General features: G+C 37.5%; 1 protein-coding gene across 1 annotated transcript; it reads right to left on the bottom strand.

Annotated features, from left to right (window-relative positions):
- Positions 1-564: 564 nt before the first annotated feature.
- On the bottom strand, positions 565-12973 carry timp2a (TIMP metallopeptidase inhibitor 2a). The gene is made up of 5 exons (XM_028476274.1): positions 12580-12973; positions 5205-5305; positions 4932-5040; positions 3533-3657; positions 565-2672 (listed from the first exon to the last, which is right to left on the bottom strand). Exons 1-5 carry the CDS (start codon positions 12707-12709, stop codon positions 2475-2477), a joined length of 663 nt encoding a protein of 220 aa, XP_028332075.1. The 5' UTR covers positions 12710-12973; the 3' UTR covers positions 565-2474.
- Positions 12974-13260: the final 287 nt, after the last annotated feature.

Raw genomic sequence — 13260 nt, 5'->3', positions numbered from 1 at the left:
AATACATGTAAATAGATTTACAGTAATTTTAAAGATTTTTTAAAAAATCAGCAGTCATGGCCAGACAGTCGCACATCATATTTTGACACTTTGAATAATTATAGAAGTAATTAATTAAAAAAAAAAAAAACTCAAAGTAGCACATATATAATTTAGTTATTACACATCTGGTATATTTTTATGCATTTTAACTTTTTTTTACTGAAAGAAATGCAGTTGGACAGAACATTTTTTTAGACTGTAAAAAAAGGTAAATGTTTTTGTTTAGTTTGTACAATAATTAAATATAAATAAATCCACTTTATTTTATTTATAAACACAAAGGCTTAGGGTATCATGATTTTTTAGATTTTATAAATTCATTGCTAAGCTGCCTTCTTCCAATGGCCACTGGAGGGCGACCTTTCTTCATTATTGATCTATCGAGCAACAGCAATATAAACAAAATTAATAGATTCAGTTCAATAAATGGACTGAACACCATGGTGTTGGCTCACAAAATGCACACACTATAAGAGAAAACAGGCGTAAACATACACTCGAACATAATGTACACACACAGTCTTTCAAACTTGTGTTTTTATTTGATAATACTGAATATTTTTGTCTTTTCACAAAGCCTCAGACACATGCACGGTCCTCTGTTCACACAAGTGTTCCCACGTCTCACACCTCCACTTTTTTTTTTTTTTTTTTTTAACTCTCAAAAGGAATATATTCACTCTCATGTTGCTCCAGTGCAAGAGGACCCTCTCAGCTTCCCCCCTCACTACAGCTAATAAAGACGTCGTCAACAAAAGACAGTAAAAACATGAAGAGTAACACTGGAAAAATTACAAATTGATGGAGAGTTACTCAAATCAAACCTCTACGCCTCCATCGTACGCTTATGTTTGTGTAGCTTGAGTTTTAAACGATAAAAAAGGAATTAAACGGCACAGTAAACTCGGAGAACGGAATTTGTTACTCATTCAAATATGGACCAGTTTGATTTCAAGTGGGCATCAGATTGTAGGTGTGAAAAAAAAAAAACAATTTTAACGTTATTATGCCCTAGTATTTAATATAAATCACTGCCGGATCTCCACTTCAAAAACTCTTGATTATGTAACCAATTTTTGTGTAGTTTAGTGGAATTGTTTGTGAGAAATTGCAAGATTTGTGGAAAAAGTGAGAGTTCTTTCCACAATTTGCCATTAAAAATGATGGCATTCATGCAATATAAACAAAGAAAAACGGCAAGCCCCTAAAATTATTGTAGAGTTTCATTAAATTAGTGAATTTGAGATATCTATAACTGAATTCTTTGGTAATTTACACAGTAATTCATGTTTTCTGTCAGTTTTATTGTCTCCTGCGGGCCGAATTGGATGCTCTAAAGGGCCGGATTTGGCCCCCGGTCCTTGAGTTTGACACATGTGCTCTAAGACAACAATAAAGCTTTTATGGGGTGAAACGTTGAGCTTAAATCCCTTTTTTTTCCTGCTGGAATATTCTACAATGAAACGGCTGCATTTACAATCAACAGGTAATACAAACACACTGAAATAACATCCCACTTCTCTATCACGCAGATAAGACGCCTCACATCCAAATCTCTCACAGATCCATTTTCACTCATCTCACCTTTGATCCATTATGAAGGTAACAAGAGCAAAAAGTTAGTTTTATTTTGTGATTATTAGATACCGAAACACTTTGTGTCGACATCGCTGTAGCTCCTCCCCCCAAAAGTGCAAATCTAGCTCTAACGCAGTAGCCTAAATACGTACTATCATTCATCAAGTAACAACAGAAGTATATGCATAGGTACTGTACAGCGACAGAACAGCGCAGAGGAAGGGCTTGCAGATCTACGTGAGACATTTGGACATTTACCGTTGGACGTTTTTGAGGTTCGAGCAGGTTTGAGTTTAAATTAGCGCTCGTCTTTTTTTTTTTTAACGCAGCATAGACTGGTCCAGTGAGTGAAGGTCAAAGCCTTTCTTTGAAATCTTTACAAGAAGATTTTTTTTTGCCCCAATGAAACCAGAACAAATTATCAGCAGCGTGAGTGCTGGAGAGAAGATATGGAAACAATCATTTTAATTAAAAAAAATTAAGAAAAAAAGGCAACTTTGGATAAAAAAAAAAAAAACCCGAATGAGGTAATTAATTTACAAACGCTTTGATGTGTCTGAAGGCTGGGCACTGATTGGTGGAGAGCAGAGCAGAGTGTTGTGGTGGCGGGATTAGCTTCGTCTCACAGAGGATTGGGTTTCCTCCTGACGCCAGCCTCAGGAGGAGGAGTTTACATCATCATCATCACTCGACCAGTCTATGTCTCATGATGTTTCTTTATTTATTTATTTGTTTTTTAAAGAGACGCTGCGTCTGAGAACAACCATCAAAAGTTATTTTCAGACCAGCGTGTCACTTCATATTCTTAACTATCAAAAAAATGACTTTTTCTCAAACGGGTTTACGTCATGTGACTACGGGTCCTCCGCATCCAGGAACTCCTTCTTGGGCGGCGCCACGCCCCGGTACCAGGAGCACGACCCGTCCGCCCGCTTCACGCAGGCGTAGTGGTTGGCCTGGCGACCGTGCACCTGCTTCTCCATCATCAGGTCGGTCCACAGACACTCCTCAGGGGCCGAGATCTCACAGGGCAGAAAGGGACAGCGCACAATCTGCACACACACACACATCATCATATACACACACACACTGCTGCTGCACAGTCAGATATTTCAAGTATTTCATTATTCATTTATGTATTTACTTTTGCAATTATTTATTTATTATATACATTTACTTATCTATTGATTTAATTCAGCATTTATTTGTTGTGACTGCCTAATCCAAGGGCAATACAATAATGACCAAATGAAACATTAATACAGGAAGTAAGTCATTTTGTGTCTTTTTTAGTAATTTTGTGTGTTTTCGTTGTCATTTATTGTAATTTTCTGTAATTTTGTACAATGTTATTGTAATTTAGTGAAATTTTCTATCATTTTAAAGGTTTTTTGTGGACATTTTGTGTACTTTTCTTGTTGTCGTCATTTTGCGTGTTTTTTTGGAGTCATTTCGTGTATTTGCTTTATGCGCACAAATGTAGACTGTAGTGTCCCTACTGTGCTATAAAGCAACAATATGCACAGTGATCTCTAAGAGAGAAAGAACAAAAATTAAGTGACTATAATTAACATACTCAATTTTACTGATATACAGTACTATATGAGTAAAACATAACTGCTGTTTTGTGTATCAAAAATGCTATATAAGTAGCAAATAAATGTTTCCATGCTCTAATCAATAAAAATAAAACATTGCGCCTAAATTTAAGTGTTTTCCAGTAGCTTTACAGTGTGATTCGAACACTACACAACAACTTTGCCTTTTATAAAAACAAAAACTGAGTGTTGTGAGGAGGCTGACAGGGACTGGTACCGGTATCTGTTATCGCTGAGTTAAAAATAATGTCCTAACAGTACAGTATAGTTTGTGAAACAACCCTAAACAAACCCAAATGTGGATGCAACCTTACCTTGCAGTCGCAGCCCATCTGATAGCGCTGACTGAGGCTCTTCTTCTGGGTGGAGCTTAAGGAGTCCCACAGCATGATGTAATCACACAAGGTCACGTGCATGCTGCCGCTGGACCCGGCCTTACCTGATGAGACAAGGACGAATCCACAAATGATGAGGCAATGTTGAGGCATAGTAAAACAACAACAATATAATAATATAAAGCAGTATGAAGAAATTATGAAACAGCATCCTGGAGGTGTACAGTCCTGCAGAGATGGCAAACTGCTATTATAGCAACTCCTAAAAGTCTCGCTCCAGTCTGTCCTCACTTCAACTGGTGCCCCTTCAAACCAGAACAGGAGGAATCATTTCTAGCAGAGTTTTGAAGTTTTCCACCACAGCTGGAGTTCTACATAACAAACATCTGAGGGAGGAAACGCTGGATTCAGCAGCTTCTCCTCAAACGACCCGAGCGCCGGCGGGTAAATGTGTCTAATGGGAAAACCAGAGCGTGATGACATCATCATCGTCACCATCCACGGAAATAAATCCCCGACACGAGCCACTAAAGAGAAACTAACATTAGGCAGGATTCACTAAGGAGCAAACAGGAAGACTCTTATCACGTTATAAATACAGCATTAATGGAGATACGAATATTAATCATCTGACCAATCAGGGCGCTCAGAAAGGCAAGGACTAAGAACAAAAGGTGAAAAATACAAGGAAATAAAAAAAATATGATTGGTAAAAATGTTCTTTAATGACTAAAACCAAAATTACAACAACAAAAATAAAATAAAGAACTGAAAACAAAAAATTGAAATTTATTCTTATAACAACGTATTAGGGTGACATTAAAAAAAAAAAAATGGCGCTACTAGATTAAAGTCGTCATGTTTCGAAAAAAGAGGATAAAGTCATTTTGATTACATCGTAATTTTATGAGATTAAAGTTATAATATTTCAAGATTAAAGTTGTAATTTTACGAGAATAAAATACAATTACAAACAGGACCTTGTCTGCATTTATTAGCGCTAAACCATTACAAGTTTTATAAGATATGGCTTTATTTTCATAAAATTACAACTTTATTGTCAAATTATTATGACTTTTATCTTGAAATATTATGACTTTAATCTTGTTGTGCTCAGATTTATTTTTATTTTAATGTGTCCCTAGTACGCCGTCGTCATTTCTGACCTTTTTTTTTTTAAAAAGTACCTAATGATAACCTGTCGGTGTGTGTGTTTACTCAACATTTGTGTGGATGGGAAATCCCAGACATTATTAGGTTGTGTGTATTGAACGGATGCTGTAAACAGAAGGTGACCACAGCCAAACAAGACATTTAAAATGAGCGTGTGTCACACTGACCAGTTGTGTGTGTGTGTGTGCGTGTGTGTCATACTGACCAGAGATCAAGTACTCCTCCTTGCCGATGGCGTCCAAGGTGACGCCGCAGACGGCCGACGTGGGGGCGGTGTACACGGTCTCGATGTTCTGAGGAGGACCTTTAAACATCTGGAGGAAAACCAGGACAGATGTCTGGTTTAGCGCTTCCAGACGACTATTGTTGTAATTTGCACTATATAAATAAAGTTAAACTGAATTGAATTGAATGTCAGAAATACAGAGTCATCGTTTAACCACTAAACCTTTTGAGTTTAGGCGCCTTTGAGTCCTACCTTTATCTGTTTCACTTCATACTGGATCCTCTTGATGGGATTCCCATAGATGTCGTTCCCAGAATCCACTTCTCTCTCACCAACCACTTTGGCTCGAATCACTGATGAAGAAACACATTAGATATATCCCCAAATGTTACATTTAATGTTAAAAATAGGTAGATAGAACAGATAGAATGACCATGCATGGCAATTCAAAAAATGAATCAGCAAAAGAAATCCATTTAAAAAATGTGGGGCTGACTCACACACACGACATAATGTTTTTCACACATTTTATTTAAACACACATTCCAATTCATTTAACTGCATGATGTTTTTTTTAAATACTCCTTTGACGACTAACACTTCTCAGTGGTAACTCACTTGTGTACTTATCTGCACGTATAAATAAACTGAATATATAATATATAACAGCAATTCTCAACTGGTGGGTCAGGACCCAAAAGTGGGTCGCGGACCTCTAATGGAGGTCTCTCATGTTGGACTTTGTGTTTTAGTTTAAAAGAAACTTTTCATTTGATAGGCATGCTGTGAAATGCATGTTGCACAGGGAAATATATAGATGCATTTATGTTTTCAACAGCTGTTTTTGAAAAACTGAATTTGGTTGGTTGAATTATGAAAAAAAAGTCGGTCGCGATTCACTGACCGCGGCAAAATATGGGTCCCAGGGTAAGACCAGTTGAGAACCACTGATATATAATAAACTAAAGCTGGGTTCATGGACACATCGAGAGGCTCTGCCCACAAACAATTTGCATTTTTAAACAGTAGCTGATGAATGGAAAGCAGGACAGAGCCCTTGCTTCATAGGATGATCTTTACAGTCAAATCTGACATGAAGTAAAGTTGGATAAGCATATAAAATTTGTTGCATCAGTGAAACCACTTCACGTCAGTGCATCTCTAGAGATATTAATATCGGTCCGATATCAGTAAAAAAGACAAGAGAGAATTGGATTGCATAGGCCAAATCTAATGTAAAAAGTCCCATACAATAACTCTGATAGAAGCAGTCCATTCCACAGTCCGCTCCAGCACTTCTAATCAGAACTCTGGGGTACGCCACCGGAGTCGGACCTTCCTCTGAACATCATTTCTCTGATGTCTCATAACAACGATGACCCTGTGCTGAACCACATGTCGGTGGTAAAACAATGATTAACTGTTGTGGAACACAGTAACGCCGGCTTAATTTATGTTGCTGTTTTTATGATTTTAAAAAGCATTTGCAATGTTTGTTTGTTTTTTTTTTACTTGAGTCATGTTTTTAAAGTCTTCCATGAATCACTTTTAATGCCTTGTTGCCTAGATATGCTACATAATATTGCCGTGCTTTGTTGGGCCAAAATAAAAATGTTATTCAAAATAATAATAGCTTTAATCACACAGACATTATTGCCTGTATTGTAATTTCTCAGAATTTTCAAACGAGAAAAGGCAGAGTTCAGAGTTGCTGAAGGGGAACATGTTGTTTTTCTGGGGTTTTTGTTTTGGCTTATTTTTGGCTCCTTGTTTCATTGCTGGCCCATCCAGTTTTCTGGGGGTTCGCCCACAATCACAATCCTGGCGCCGCTACTGCTTCTAATAAATGGGTCAGTTCGTTTTTCTCATTTATTCTCTGTTTGAGTAATATCACCTGATCAAGTATTTTCAAACCTAACAGCATAAAGTAACAGAGTAATGAAAGTATGTATGGATCGCACAGACATAGTAGCGGATCGCAATATCGGTGTCGTATCAGAAGTGGAACAGCTTGTTATGTTCAGGTGTGGAAATGATTGAAGACACTGTGGCTCAAACTGTGAATATGTAGACGAGAGTTCTGATGGAAAGGTGAGAAGTTAGTTTGGTTTTTATAAACAATTACACGTTACTTGGAGGATCCACAATATATAGCAGCAGCCAGACGCAATAAATCCCAGATCTCAGTTCAATTGAGCATCTGTGGTACGTTTCACTGTGCTGTTATCCTAATACCACAGCACACCTCAGTTATAAGGATACCTTCACCTTTAGAACAGCTCGACTAAAACACATACAGTAAATATATATACAGTGATGTTTATTATGGGCTCTATGCAATGAATGCGGTGCTCTAGGGACAGACAGAGAATGACGCTCATCTTCCAGATCGCCTGAGGTCAGTGTCTGGGCTGTAACGGGAAGTTCCCTTCTGTGGGCACCAGATTTATTTATTTATTTTTTTTAAAAAAGGATGTTTTTCTCATTGTGTGGTAGAAGCATTACGCTGCAGAATTTTAATGGCACACGGATGACTACACAGTGAATCTCTCAACAAGTCAAAACAGGGAACCGACTGTTCACTGTGGCTTTGCGGTTGCTTACATTCACATCTGTTCCATGTGTTTCTATTCCCGTCTGTCGTCCTTTTTTCACCGAGGTGTGACAGAAGCGTTCATTTCAAAACAACTTTGTCCTCCAAACCGCCCTGAAATCATGGTCGCACAATGACATTGGTTGCTGCTGCTGCTGCTGCTGCTGTTTATCGGTCTGCCCAGAAGCTTCCCTGACTCATGCAGCCTTTTAAAAAAAACAACGTGCACACACAGCAGTGCACGTCTCCTGTAGACAATCCGTCTGCAAGAGCTGCCAGCTCAGCAACACGTTGGGTCACACCTGAAAACGTAGATTCTGTTTTGCAAGACAGCGCTACACAGATAAGAGTGCAGCCACAGAACTGCCTTTGGTAACACTCTGAATAAATGTGCAATAATGCAAGTGGTCCCGACATACAGTAATAAGACAATGAATGCAATTGTCAGTAATAGTGTGTGTTTGTCTTTTTTAATGTTTGGAAGCATCTGATTCTCTCCGTCTAGACCAGTGGTTCTCAACTTTTTCAGGCCGCCACCCCCAAATAAAAATGCCAGAAACCAGGGACCCCCAGAATAATGGGGAAAGTTTCTTGGGGACCATCCATAAAATCATCAAAATCATGGTCCATTGTTCTATGAATCTGTGATAACCACATTTATGTATTTATCTGAATAACATCCACTGTTATTATTGTTTGCGCCATAGTATATAGTCATCTTAAAGATTTAATCAGAAATGTAAATAGATTAAATGTGACCAAAAATGGTAGAAAAGGTGGTGAAATAGGATTTTAAAAACCACAGAAATTAGTTAAAAGTAGCAAATTAGAGTGGCCAAAAACGGACAGAAAAAGTGGAAAAAAATATTCAAAGTGTCAATATTGGCTTAAAAGTGGCAGAAATGGGGTGAAATATGGTGAAAAGAGGTTAAAAGTGACAATAATGGGTCAACGTATGCAACATTAGGTGGAAAAAGTTTTAAAGTGACAAAAGTCTTGAAACTACGTATTCTGTAAATTACCAAATAATCCAGTTGTAGATATCTCAAATTCACAAACTTAATGAAACTCTATAATATTTTTAGGGGCTTGCATCTTTCCTTTGTTTATGTCACATGAATGTAGTCGTTTTTAATTGCAAACTGTGGAAGAACATAATTTTTTCACCAATTTTTCAATTCCTCACAAACAATTCCACAAAATTCCTCTAAATTACACAAACATCGTTAACAATATCAAGTGAATTGAAGTGATATTGAAAACTAGGGCAAAATGATGCTAAAATTGTTCTTTTCTTTCCTCACTAAAATCTGCGGCCCACTTGTAGTCAAACTGGTCTGTATTTGGCCCATGAACTAAAAAGTTCTCCTAATCCATACTAAACTCTATGGTGTATAGATTGGATGTAATTCCGTTGTTGGGTGTAGGAACATTTGTGTAGAAAAGAGCAAGATTGTGTAAAGCGAAGAAAAACAGGAAGAAAGTATGACGACACACTGGGCTGGCGTGGTCTTCCTACTCAAACTCGTTCCACTAGATACCGATCATACTTTCACTCACTGGTTTTCTTTTATTGCCGTTCCCCCCAAAGCAACGCTCTGAATCGTTAGCCAGATGTCATCTGGAGCAAGTGTTAGAGTCCACCCCGCCTGCCTGGCACAGGGCTGTGGACCAAACTTTGGGGAAAACCCCAGAAACATTCCTGTAATTCCTCCCAGCACCACCCCGCGCAAACTGGAATCAAAGTTTACAAAGTGGAGACCAAGGACAGGGAGTTCTCCGTGTGACATTTTCTGTGGTTGGTATTCAACACTCCTCCTCCTCTTCCTCTTTGCCAACCCCAGGCATTTTTCTAGAACTTTCTTCATCCCTTCTCCATCCTCTTCCTCTAATGGTGCCACGTTGTCCTGCCAAAACCAGGCCCGGTGCCGGTAAACACATTCTCTACCCAAGATGCATCAGCCACCAGTGTTTACCCTAATAAATACTCAAAGATGAAAGTAACAAATTACAAGTACTCACATTACTGTAATTAAGTTGCTTTTATGGGTACTGTATCTCTAAATCAGTCATTTTACTTGTAATTAAGTTTGTTTTAAAAGAAGTAAAGTCATTTGATACATTTCTACAACCAACCAATACAGAGTAAATTATAATTTTTTTGTTTTAAAATGATCAACGGATGTTGTGAAACTACAGAAAAATAAAGTGACCAGACAACAATCAAATGCATCACATCATAGCCGACCAATCAGATTAAACGTATAATGCGTGGCACCAAAACTGCATTAAATGAAGATTATTTTCTCAGTTTTAGAGTTTATAAATGTATCTATACTTAAAGCCTGAGAATTTTTTTTTTTTTTAAATTTTGAATTCAATTCGTTGGTGTTAATTTATTTATTTTTTAAAATTGTACATTTTGACAAATATTGCATTTTATACAGATGCCTATATGGAAAATAAATTAAGTTCCAACTGTGCACAATTTGGTCTCTTCCTTTTTCACTTTATACATGAGATGTTTACTGTATGCAAGGAAACCGTGGCAAGATTTAGTACCAAAAATAAACATAGGGGGTAAAAGTAACTAGTAACTTTTACTATGAGTATGATTTAATTGATCTACTATTTACTTGTAGTTGCGTGTTTGGTTCAAACACGTTTGATTCCACGAGGCCGCATCAACTATCAAAACTTCACTGTTTATAATTCAAGTTTTGCACACACAACACTTTGTAATTGTGTTTTACCATAAATAAATACATAAAGTTAGTATAAACTACTTATTTACACCTTTGGGTGTGCTTTGAGTCAGAAAACTGTATAATTACAGTGTTTAGCGTGAGAAGCACACGCCTTATTTAGAAAGAAAGAAAATCCCACACTTCTGATGGGAAAAGTTGATTATACGGTGCGTTCAGGTACACACTGATCTCACGTGAGCCCGAGCAGTAAAATATCCCCTCTGTGTCAAACTCAAGGGGGAAATCCATTTAAGTCATTTGATTCCAAAAACTACATAAATAGATTTTGTTTAGACTTGTTTTCATGTAAATAAAATCAAAACAAAAAAATTACTACACAAAGTTTTGGATAGAAGACTTTTTTCCCTCTGACGCTTATAAATGCCCTTCAAAATAAAAGCACAAGATATTTGTCTTTGGTAATAAAAACAGGTGATAACTTTATTCTTTGGTGTGCTTTAGAAGATGACAGTCCCATAAATCTGTATCAGTCCCACTTTGATATTGACTTTAAAGTCAAGGCCTTCCTTCCTTGTAATGATTTGCTTTAGCACTTCATCTAATTTGAAGCTCTGACAAGGTTACGTTTTGACGAACGAGATGAAAATATCCTTTCTGCAAGGCCACGACGAATTCCTTCCTGCAGTACAACACTTAGTCAGAGATGAGACTTTAAAATAACACAGTTTTGAACCTTAAGGATGTGGTTTCCAACCCAAGGCAAGTGAAATGGTCATTTTTTTTTAATAAATAAATAAAAATTATTTTTCCACTCTGCTGCCAACATTACAACTTAATAGACACAATGAAAACCAAAAATGCCTTATAATCTTATTTATAGCTAGCTGAAATTTAGGCTATTTTATTCAAGTATTTGTGACTTTTGTTTATTTTATTTTTTAAATTCCACATTTTTTTAAAAATGCTTTTTTAAAGAGTTGTGCAACACTTTATTGATGGATGGGAAAAATAATGCTCCTAAAAGTTGTAGCTTACGTTCCCCTAAAGCACGTGCGTTAAACTCAAGGCCCGCATTAACTTTAAATAAAAATGACAGAGAAACCATGAATTATCGTTTAAATTTACAAATTGTTCAGTTGTAACTATTTAAGCCCATCAAATACGTAAATTACGTGAAACCATAAAATATTTGCAACTTTTTCTCAATTTTTCTTAAAAGAATTCACAAGATTTCCCCAAATTGGTCACAAAATGAAGGAAATTTAAAGTGAAGATCCTGCAGGAACTAATATCTGTCCCTCTATCGCTTGGATGTTATTGACTGACTTTATATATCAGTTATAATATTTGACAGTGCAAACTATAGAGATCTCAAAACCAAGGAACAATAATGGTGAAAGTGCGCGTTTTTCATGCCTAAAATCTGCAGTCGGTTCAAACCAGATCAAACTGGTCCACATTTGGCCCCTGAACTAAAATGAATTTGACACCATTGAAGGGTACCACAGGTTGGGAATCCCTGTCCTAAGGCACAAGTGTCACCCCACCTAAATAAATCCCTATAAAATATTTGCATTACTATTAAGCTACTTATTCATTTAATTAGCAAAGTTAACTTAAATAATTGGCAAAATTAAATCAAAATTTTCCAATTTGAACCTATTGGAAAAGTGAACACAGCGCCCCCTGCTGATAGTCATCTTAAAACAATTTACTGTATTAATTAATAATACTGACTCCGAGGTATTATACCGACTCCGAGGGGCAATATTGACTCCAAGGGGTAATGTTGACTCTCAGGGGTTATACTGACTCTGAGGGGTAATGTTGACTCTCAGGGGTTATACTGACTCTGAGGGGTAATGTTGACTCTCAGGGGTTATACTGACTCCGAGGGGCATATGCATCTTCACATACATTTTCTTTGAGAAACGCAGTTCACTCATTTAATATTTAATTTTATGAATAAAGTACAACCTTATCTTATTATTTAAGTAAGTTCCAGATATTTGTTATTAGTCTGCCTTTCATTTTTCAATGTAAAGTTCATTAACTGTATAATAAATTGATGTTCCACCACATTTGAGATTAAATGCAGCTTTGGACTGAATAAAGTGGATGTTTTTTTGGTTTTTTTTTAATGTTGACAGGATGTGGTTAAAGCCTAAACTGTGAATCATGGCCTTGAGGAACAACACCCACCTTAGGGCTGTCCAGCGGTTTGTAGCAGCACATTAATTATTAGAGCCACCAGCGTGCAACACAGGCCCGGTAGGTAAACAAACAGGGAGCCCAGACAACAACAACAACAACAAAAACAACTCACCTACGTCGGCGTTGCAGAACGCCTGTTGCGGATGAACCGGAGCGCAGCTGCAAGCCTCCACGACCTCCTCCGTCCTCCACAGCAGTAGCGGCAGCAGAGTGCACAGGACGCCGTTGACTGTGAACGGCATGTCGGTGATGGTCAGCCCGTCGGTCGCTCTGACTGTCGGTTGATGAGCAGATGCGTCACGATGAGGATGCAGCGGTGGCGTCCTCCGCTGCGTCTGTTGTTTGTTGTTCCGTGAACCGACGCAGACGTTAACGGTGTCGGACGCTGGACTTGGCTCCGATTTAACGTCAGTGTCACACGGTGACTGTCTGTCAGTGTGTGTCTGTTGTCTGTGTCTGATGTTGAGGTGGTTTTATAAAGCGGGCTTCTCGACTCCACCCCCAGGTGCGCGCGGCTTTACCGCGAGGGGGCGTTGTTTACTTCCACAACAGATTCAGGTTTTTAATGAGCGTTTTATTTTTTAAATCCTTGAGATTCCATCTAAAGTATGGAAGCCCATTCCCGTCAGTAAAACACAAAAACAAACAAAGCTAGGAAAAGTAAAATAATTATTTAAAAAAATCTGAGTCACAATTTTAAAAAAATGGGAAAAGTAAAATTTTAAATAATCAAAGTCATATTTAAGAGATAGTATATCATAACTTCTCATTATCACTTATTCTTCTGTTACAT

Source organism: Gouania willdenowi, chromosome 19 (genome assembly GCF_900634775.1).
Source record: "Gouania willdenowi chromosome 19, fGouWil2.1, whole genome shotgun sequence".
NCBI lineage: Eukaryota > Metazoa > Chordata > Actinopteri > Blenniiformes > Gobiesocidae > Gouania > Gouania willdenowi.
Note: the sequence above shows the minus strand (reverse complement) of the source record. Positions and strands in the feature narration are given on the sequence as shown.

Coding starts and splice junctions, on each gene's coding strand:
- timp2a (XM_028476274.1), bottom strand. CDS start 12,709: ATGCCGTTCACAGTCAACGGCGTCCTGTGCACTCTGCTGCCGCTACTG. Junction 5,306..12,579: donor GTTCTGCAACGCCGACGTAG/GTGAGTTGTTTT, acceptor TTTCTTCATCAG/TGATTCGAGCCAAAGTGGTT. Junction 2,673..3,532: donor AGATGGGCTGCGACTGCAAG/GTAAGGTTGCAT, acceptor GTGTGTGTGCAG/ATTGTGCGCTGTCCCTTTCT.